The sequence below is a fragment of the Anneissia japonica genome, unplaced genomic scaffold (genome assembly GCF_011630105.1).
Source record: "Anneissia japonica isolate Jap-2015-1 unplaced genomic scaffold, ASM1163010v1 scaffold287840_len1291095_cov163, whole genome shotgun sequence".
Classification (NCBI taxonomy): Eukaryota; Metazoa; Echinodermata; class Crinoidea; order Comatulida; family Comatulidae; genus Anneissia; species Anneissia japonica.
The window spans coordinates 538,114-547,493 of NW_022728493.1; the positions used below are offsets into that span (position 1 = coordinate 538,114).

Sequence of the window (9,380 nt, forward strand, 5' to 3'; positions counted from 1 at the left end):
GATATTGTGTCATTCATGTTTTACAATTCGCCTGATGAGTGTGGCCCTGTGTGGTCATATGAAACAGATTTGTAGCGATTAAAGATATGAAGTAACCAAGTTCATCTGCTATTGTTTTATTTCTACATATATATATATATATATATATATATATATATTTATATATATATACATTTATACATGTATATATATAACAAACAGAAAGAAATGTCAACTTCTTTACTTCACTCCTTCATTGCACAATTTGTTTCGTAAGTAAATTATAAGGAAATAAAATAAATTATAAGGGCATAAAATACTTTTTAAAAAAAACATGTAAAATCAAAAACATCAAAATACGATTCCGGTACTTATTGGATACTTTAACGAAAAGCAGGAAGCGAAATACAATTGTAAAGTGCTCATAGATACTGTTCCATAAACTTAGTCCAGATGCAGTAATGTGGTCTGATTACCTAAACCTTTGTCCAGACTATCAAATTTTATTCGACAAAAACATGTGACATGCCTAAATATGGTCATGATGACATCACATCATCACCATATATAGGCACATCATGACTATATAAGGGAATGCAACCGTTTTTTGTCAAATATAATTTGATAGTCTGGACAGGGCGGGCTTAAGTTTAACATGAGATATAGATGAAGTAAATAAGACTTTTTTTTTCTATACTTTACAATAATGTAAAGATAAACCTCTTTACTACCATACATAATGCGTATGCATACAGCAACGAAAAACGAAACACAACTGTAAATAAGTAATTGAAAATTAAAGTGTAATGAGATATTAATTAATTAATTAATTACATAATCGATTATCTTGAAAATTACTTGAGTGGATTCGGCTAACAATACAGAAAAAACTAATACAGAATACACAATCTTTCGAAGAATTTAATTTAATAGTTTTCTTATGGAGTTACTGGTATTCTTTACTGCATGATTTTCTCGATAATTTTGAGTTTAGCGTTAACAATAAAGAATTACCCGGTTATTAGGCAGTGGCTATCGGCACTACCGCAGTGTATAATAATAATAATAATGATAATACTAATAATAATAATAATAATAATAATAATAATAATAATAATAATAATAATAATAATAATATTTCATGCACAGTGCTCGAATTATTGCATGAATGATTCGAATACTTCTGTAGTCTTTGTCAACGCTTAACACACACACTCACACACACAAATAATTTAATCAACTGTCAATAAAAATCTTTAAATGGTCCTCCTATCCACACCCTACTGCGCATTGTCACAAAAAAATAGATCATTTCTTCATTTCACCATGACAAACTGTTCTGCAAAGTGTCATTTTTATCCATCTATAACTGGGACGTAAGCAATTAAATGACCCTCAAATTTACACCCTAACCTGGATCGTCTCATACAAATAATAAAATCTTCCTTGTAACTTGGGTTAAATTTTCCCGAAAATTTCATTCGGATCAGTTGACCCGTTTTTGAAATATCTTTTCCTTTAAATGGTCCTCATATTCACACCCTACGCCGGATCATCACAAAAAATTTAGTCATTTCTTTATTGGACCTTTACAAGCTATTTTAGAAAGTTTCATTTACATTTTATTATAGAAATTTTCAATTGAAAACTTTTTATAGATAATTACGTCTTACATCTCAAAAATTTAAATTACCCTCCAATTTACACCCTTGACTGATTCGTCGCCAACACATAATACAATCTTTCTTGTAACTTGGGTAAATTTTTTCCGAATGTTTCATTCAGATCAGGTGATCCGTTTTCGAAATATGTGGTCTGGGACGTTTTCCTTTCAATGGTCCTCAGATCTACACCCTACTCCGGATCGTCACAAAAATGTTATCATATTTTTTACAAGACCTTTACAAAGTATTATAGAATGTTTCATTTAGACCCATTAGTTTTTTTTTACTACTTTTTGATGCCAATTTCTGACCTGAAAAAAATTCTGTATATCGTACGCTTGTCGGGCATGGAAATTAAGAAGTGTACTTTTATTGGAGAAAAAATAGCAATGTTCTGAGAGGTACGCTTGACCATTTCACCACTCTTTTAAATTGTACTGTTCTTCCTTTGCTGTTGCATTTCTGATTGACTGCGTACGATTTGATGTATTCTTTTTGTATTTTATTTACATTCGCTGCTTACATGTGTATACAGTATATGTGTATATATTTACAGTTTGCGCGTATGTATGTTTATGTATGTATATGGGTATGTTATTTTATTATTATTATTATTATTATTATTATTATTATTATTATTATTATTATTATTATTATTATTCGGGATTTCTTGAATTCTGATGTTAATGGTTTTTTTTTGTTTTTTTGTTTTTTTGTTTTTTTAGGGATTGGAAAGGGAAGGGAGGGGGTAACTTCGATTTCGGGATTGGAAAAGGGAAGGGAGGGGTAATTAAGACTTTGATTTTTACTTTTTGTTAAGCTCATTTACTTTTACTTTTGATTTGTCATGTTTTCATTTTGTTTGTTTTCTTATATTTTTCTTGGACGCACCGTTTTCTATGTGTGCCACTGTTGTAAAAGTGTAGCTTCCAAATAAAGAATATAATACATTAAAAAAAATACAAAACTTCAACATCCTACTAACTCTATTGGTATTCAATATGGAGCACTGTACACAAAATATCGGCTTTTGATGCATATATTATTTTGATGTCTTTAAATGTTGTCTGTAAAAAACTGCACTAAAATCGCTATATATTAAGTACTAGAAAAATTGCAGTTTTGTCTGCCAAAACCATGGTCTTACTTGTCTAATATATTTCCTATAATTAAAGACTGGCACTCAACATGGTTCCCAAGTTGGAAGAATCTCCATCTGGGAAAATCTGTTAAATGAGTTTTCTTAGGACATCTAAATATATTTTGCTGTGCATGTTGATAACTATTATGATTGCATTAAATTCTGAAAGACAATTGGTAATAAAATAAGGAAAAAACTTGTAGAAGCATGCAAATATCATCATGAATTTGCAGGAGATGGTTTATTTCGGAAGTTTCTTGCTTGCTTGTGGGGCGGTGCGGGAGGCCTTCCTGTCAGTTTCCAGGAGACTCTATTCCGGGACTCTGCTGGAGACTTGGGACTTCTGGGCCCTAAACATGGCCAGACATCAACTTGTCTTTCTATTAAAATATTACTAACATTGACACTAATATTATCATTATTCAATATACAAAACACTGTACACAAAACAGTACATTGTCTAATATTTTTGTGTAAAGTCATATAGGGCCTTATCATAATTTATTATTTAAAAATATTGCATTAACATCTATTTATTTTACAGTGGTCTTTAATTGGAGGGAAAATATTCAGTTGGGTCTGCCAAAACCAATGTTTTTGGTCTCTAAATAGAGGGAATCTTTAATTGGAGAGAATAGCTAATGATAAAAGATACCGTAGGTAGTCAACCGGGGCCGCAGAAATGGAGGGGTCATTCATTGGAGGGATAACTGTATATTTATACATTGTAGTTATAGGTCACAATGTTTATATCAATCTATTCATTAATTAATTATTAATTAACTAATTAAGATATTAATTAAGATATATTGATTAACATTTTCGTCAGTTCGTGTTTATTTATACGGTATTTCGACGGATATTCGTCACCCCGTGTAAACCATCCTGAGCTCTGCTTATCAAAAACACGCGGTATTTAGCGTGATAGAAAACACATTGGCGATGTTTTTGGTTTAATTCTTACATTTACATCCAGCGTTAGGCCCACTGAATTGTTTAAATGCTTAAAAAAATGAAAACATAAATTATGTTGATTAAATTATCATAGAATTTACAATAATACTTATAATTTATAAGGTTATTTTTTTTAACAGAATAAACTAGATACCATTTTAATTTAAAAACAGATTTTACATAGACTTACGTTGATTTAATATGCAGTATCATTATTATTGGTGTAAAAATACCTCATAATCAAACTATCGTAAGTAGGCCTATTGAATTATTATTAAAGTATTATTAATTCATTATTAAAGTATTATTCGAGCACTGTTATTATTATTATTATCATTATTTTATATATTATATATAAACCATAGTATAACATTGAAAACATAAATTATGAGGATAAAATTATCATAGAAATAAACTTATGATTTATAAGATTATTCTATAAAACAAAATACAATAGATAAAATGTTTATTTTAAAAACAGGTTTTGCATAGACGTAAGTTGATTTAATATGCTGAGTCATTATTATCCTTTTTCAAACTATCGTAAATAGGCATATTGAATTATTATTAAATATTGTTAATTCATTATTGAAGTACTATTCAAGCACTATTATTAGTATTATTATTATTATTATTTTAAAAGGTGTTAAAATACAAGATACAATTAATTAGTTAATATAAAACATATATAATATAATGTACATACAGTAATATAAAGCTAGGCTAGACCTAATTAATTGTTGATAATAATAATCTATCTATCAAAACATCCGTTTTAAACAGTAGCTTTTCAACTGTGGCAGTGCCGGTAGAAAGCTGCAGTTTAGCTGGCACTGCGGCAGAGCCGATAGAAAATTACGGCTTTTTTTTTCGCACTGTGGCAGTGCCGATAGAAGGTAGCAGCTTTTTCGCACTGGAGAGCAGCTTTTTCCGCACTGTGGCAGTGAAGATAGTAGACAGCAGCTTTTTCGCACTGCAGCAGTGCCGATAGAAGACAGCATTTTTTCGCTTTTTCGCACTGCAGCAGTATCGATGGAAAACAGCAGTTTTCATTCGCACTTAGACAGTACCGATAGCCTCAGTCCGGTTATTATTTATGTAGAATCTTAATATGCACATCTTTGTTTTATAACAAAAAAGCTAATAACATAAGTGTAATGGAAATGTCATTGAATATAGATGACAATTTGTTCGTAAAATCTATACATAGTGTATGAAACATGGTCGGCCCTGTACAACCTTCAACCAACAACCGGAAGAAGTACGACGTCATCAGGAGATGACGTCATGAACAAGTCTGCAATGTCACCTGACATTCAACCATAGATCTTTGACAGAGATGGAAACGTCATGAGGCAATGTAAGTACTTCGTTTCATATTATAAAGCTTTTACAAAAGAATTTAATAATACTCCGTTTCGTACTTTTAATCTTTAAAAAAAAATTGTCGAGTAAAGTACGAGTAAATCATTAATTGAATATGTTTAGGGAGAGCATAAAACACATTGTAAGTAGTTCTGAAAAGAACTGTTGTAGTTGAGGAACTACTGTACTTACGTGGTGTACCGCAAGTTTCAACATATATTTATTACTTCGCCATGCAAACCTTTAAACAATAAAACAACTCCCCCAAACGAAAAAATATAGACCCTCCATGTGTTGTGTGATTATACATTGTAAAATGAGGCAAAAATGTTCACCCCTATAAAAAAAAAAAAAAAACCCCTGGTCAGATACCATGGAGAAAATTATGAAATATAGGATAGGATAGGCCATATAGAGCACTGAGGGAAAAGTTTAAACATCTTATCCCTGCATTGAAAGAACTCGCAATAGTCGGAAAATAAACAATCAGTGGAAAGATTGCATGTTCAATCAGTGAGTCTGTTCTTGCGATTCTCATAGTAGGACTACTATATATTTATGACGTCATCACATTATCACGTGAAACCACTAGCAATACCGAAGGTTAATAAAATACATTATACACAGACCTACGATGATATGTTTGGTTGGTTATGCCTTTATACGCGGTTATCATTGTGTAATCGTTAGTCATGTGCCGATAATTAGGCATTTGTTTGACCAGGGATGGCTTTGTAGAATGATACGAACTGGAACGTGAAGGACCAGGGCTACGACTTGCTCACTGGTAAGTGTACAACGAAAGTTTCAATTAGGAACATTAGGCCTATATCATTTAGCTCTAGGAAATATTCCAATAATATGTTAAATACAGTTCCGCAGCTGTGATTTAGTTTCATAGTAGTGTGTTTCCTTGTTAGAAAATAATATTTTGGTATACAGTAGCCTGTTTGTGTGAACAGATCCAACAATTTGAATCTCATTCGGACCCACCTTAGTTTTCTGAAGGTGTACTTTTTGTGTCACATGGTACATATATGGGACTTAATTGTGATATTTGCATTCGTATAATTACGACTATTTGGTCGTGACCAAAAAAACAAATCCACTCCTTTTCATAAGGATTGTTTATGCATGGAGGAATTAGTTTAGACTAACTAAACTAATTTCTCAATGGCTTATGCATGCTTGGGAGTGTCAACTGTATTATTTTGTGAAAGCGATTGTTACTTTACGACAGTGAAAGTTCTCTCCCTGTAGGCCTATTCGTAATGTGGTCCATTATATACCTAACCAGGGAGTTGCTATAACAACTCCCTGACCTAAATGATGAAGGTCCACCAAGGACTATATTTAATTTTCATTAATTTAAGTATACTGTACTTATTCAAATGAGTTATTCTGCAGGCATTAGTAGGCCTACAAGAAAAATAGGCCTAAATTATTTGATAAGAAAATGAAGACAGAATTGTTACAGGTTCCAGTTTTGGTATTGTACAAATCACGTGTTAACCACTAGACCACGAAGAATTTTGTTGTGAACACAAGTATCAGGATATCGATTTTTAACATGATGACATCACAATGGGGATACAGTGACACAATCTTCACATGAATGAGACGGCCAGTGTTCATAGACACGCTCTCGACTGCACATGGAGTTGAAACGAAAGTACTGTTTAATTATGTGTAATAACAAAAAAACAAGACTTGATTATTATGCAGATTCTACTGGTGCATGTCCTTGAATGGGTCTTTCGAGAGTGTCGTGCTTGGTATATTGGTGGGACCTTAGCAACGACATCCAAGGGGCGGGACTTAGCGGAAAGGTCCATTATAGGTCAGGTAATTATTTTAGCATTGCTTCATACGCAGAATTACTGTAATCTAATCAAATAATATTAAATGAGGTTTGGGTACCTCGAATATGTGTCTACGCCCCCGGAACTCGTTAGCACCGCAACGGTTACAAAGTAGGAACCGTACCAGTTGGAGAGTCCTTAATTAATACTGTAAACGAGAGAGAGAGAGAGAGAGAGAGAGAGGGAGAGAGAGAGAGAGAGAGAGAGAGAGAGAGAGAGAGAGAGAGAGTGCTGATAGACTTCAAATGGATAGGGTTCTTGAATAAAAGACTAAATAAAGGGTTTAAATGAAAGGAATGAAAATGTATAATTGTTGTGGTAAGATATGCTCAAATAGAATATAAGGTTATGTCAATTAAATTATAAAATCTATCATAGTAAAAAAGGAACAGAGTTGATACTGACTTAATCTAAGTAACAATTAATTAGGCCTACAAATCAATAATATATATATTCATACATAAACAGTGGCCTATTAGTAAATTCTTTTGATACAAACCAATTTTATTATACCTACTTGGTACGTTTCGATTTACTTCAAGTAAGTTTCGATTTAATTCCAGTCATATTCAGGATAAACTTATTGAGTTCAAATAGGCCTAAGTGGTCTTGTGGTTGAGAGTTAGGCCTAAAGACGGTTCAGTGACTTCTGGTTAAAATATTAAAAGTCATAGCAACGATTGCACATCAAAGATTAATATTATAATAATTCTATTCCGTTTTCCTATGATTGCACACGTTTTTTCTGGTCGGTAATTTGGTCACATTCCGTGCTTTGACCTCCTTCAAACTTTGTGCAAGTAAAGACCATTATCAAAGATGTGCATGTTAAAATATTAAAGTCATTTTACATATTTTGAATATTAATAAACGGGTAATTAAACTTTTAAGTAAACGCATGAACAAATTGCACGCACGTAATAGGCCTATATATATATATATATATATATATATATATATATAGGCCCCTTGTAAAGTTCATTACATCAATTAAATAAATAAAGTCTATAAAGCTTGGTTTCCATACAATCGCTACACGCTAATGCCGACAGCTTTCGGTGATGCCGATTGATTTGTCAAATCGGGGAGCCTTCTCCCGATTACGTCGGGGACTAAAATACGCAGTACAACGATTGCACTGAAAACACTGTAGCGACAGTGTAGTGATTTTTTCAAAATCATGTAAATGTCTTTTATTATTTATAAAACAGATTTTCTTTATTTTATATTTTATCAATCAACAGGCCTCTTATTCGGTTTAAACATTTTAAACAATTTCCAGTCTGATCTAATATCTTACAAGTTCATTGTTTTTGTATAATTCATAGGCCTTATTGTCTTTGAGTTGATGACCGCCATCCGAGATTGACTTTCCGTGAGACAATGGATCACTCTCCTGGAGATGATGCTCTACTCATTCCACCACCTGATGATGGCTTAACTGATGCGAAAGAAAGCCACATCGCTATTAGCTATCGTCTGCCTATACGCGGTGCCAAACAGGCAAACATTTCCAAGCGAGGCCTGAACGTGTTTCTGACCGTAATGACTGTATTTACAAACGTTGCTATGAACGTAAGTCTACCGTTATATTCAGAGTCGATGAACAACGAAAACACAAATCAAGTTGATGAGTATCCGGTACTTTTTCTCAGTTCTTTCTGGTTCCCCTTTGTCTTCTTTGGTCTCGTTTTCTTGCACAGTTGGTGTAATGGGTGTTCGCCGATGCGGTCGACCGTACCGCACCTAACGATGATGGCGTGCGGTGTTCTAAATGCGGTAAACGGTCTTCTGGTTGTTTACGCCAGCGACCCGACGCGCACAGCGCCCGAACTTCAGGCCGTCCTCAGTACATCAATTATTCCGTATACTGTAGTGTGTCGATATTTGATTCTGCGCAAAGGTATGTAATTGCAGGTTATTATTTAGTACCGTATAGTGATTATAAACATACGCACTGATGTGTTGTTCATATCATCTTTAATATCAAATGAATTTGCTAAATGATTTAATAATTTGATATTATGTAAAGCGTGATATTAAATCGTGTAGGCCTGTTACAATGTAATTTTATATGAGATTTACGATAGGCCCCTATAGTGTTTTTTTTTTGTCAATCTAAACCTGTATTAGCTCCAAAATTTTGTAGATTTACATTGGTCATACTCTTTTAATGTTAGAGAGTGAAAACTCCCTTTGTTGTTAGAGTGAATTTTCACTCTTTTGAAGAGCAGTTGATTGATTCTTAAAGAATATAAAAGTCATTCATTGAAAAGATTGAATGCACTTCACCTCGAAAAGTCAAAAACGGAGACGTGCATTTAAGGCCTGTCTACACTATGACAACAATCAACAATTAAAAAGCTAACAAGCATAGGCATAGATCCCGGGGGAGGGGCGGTGGGGGATGGGGGA

General features: G+C 33.0%; 1 protein-coding gene across 1 annotated transcript in view; it reads left to right on the forward strand.

The window, feature by feature from the left end:
- The first annotated feature begins 5,613 nt into the window (after nt 1–5,613).
- Nucleotides 5,614–9,380, forward strand: part of LOC117114140 — a 9,739-nt gene continuing 5,972 nt past the window's right edge. Inside the window, exons 1-2 of the mRNA XM_033257694.1 lie at nt 5,614–5,890; nt 8,294–8,868. Coding sequence (XP_033113585.1) covers nt 8,349–8,868 — 520 coding nt within the window. The 5' untranslated portion in view covers nt 5,614–5,890; nt 8,294–8,348. The remainder of the gene's footprint in view (nt 5,891–8,293; nt 8,869–9,380) is intronic.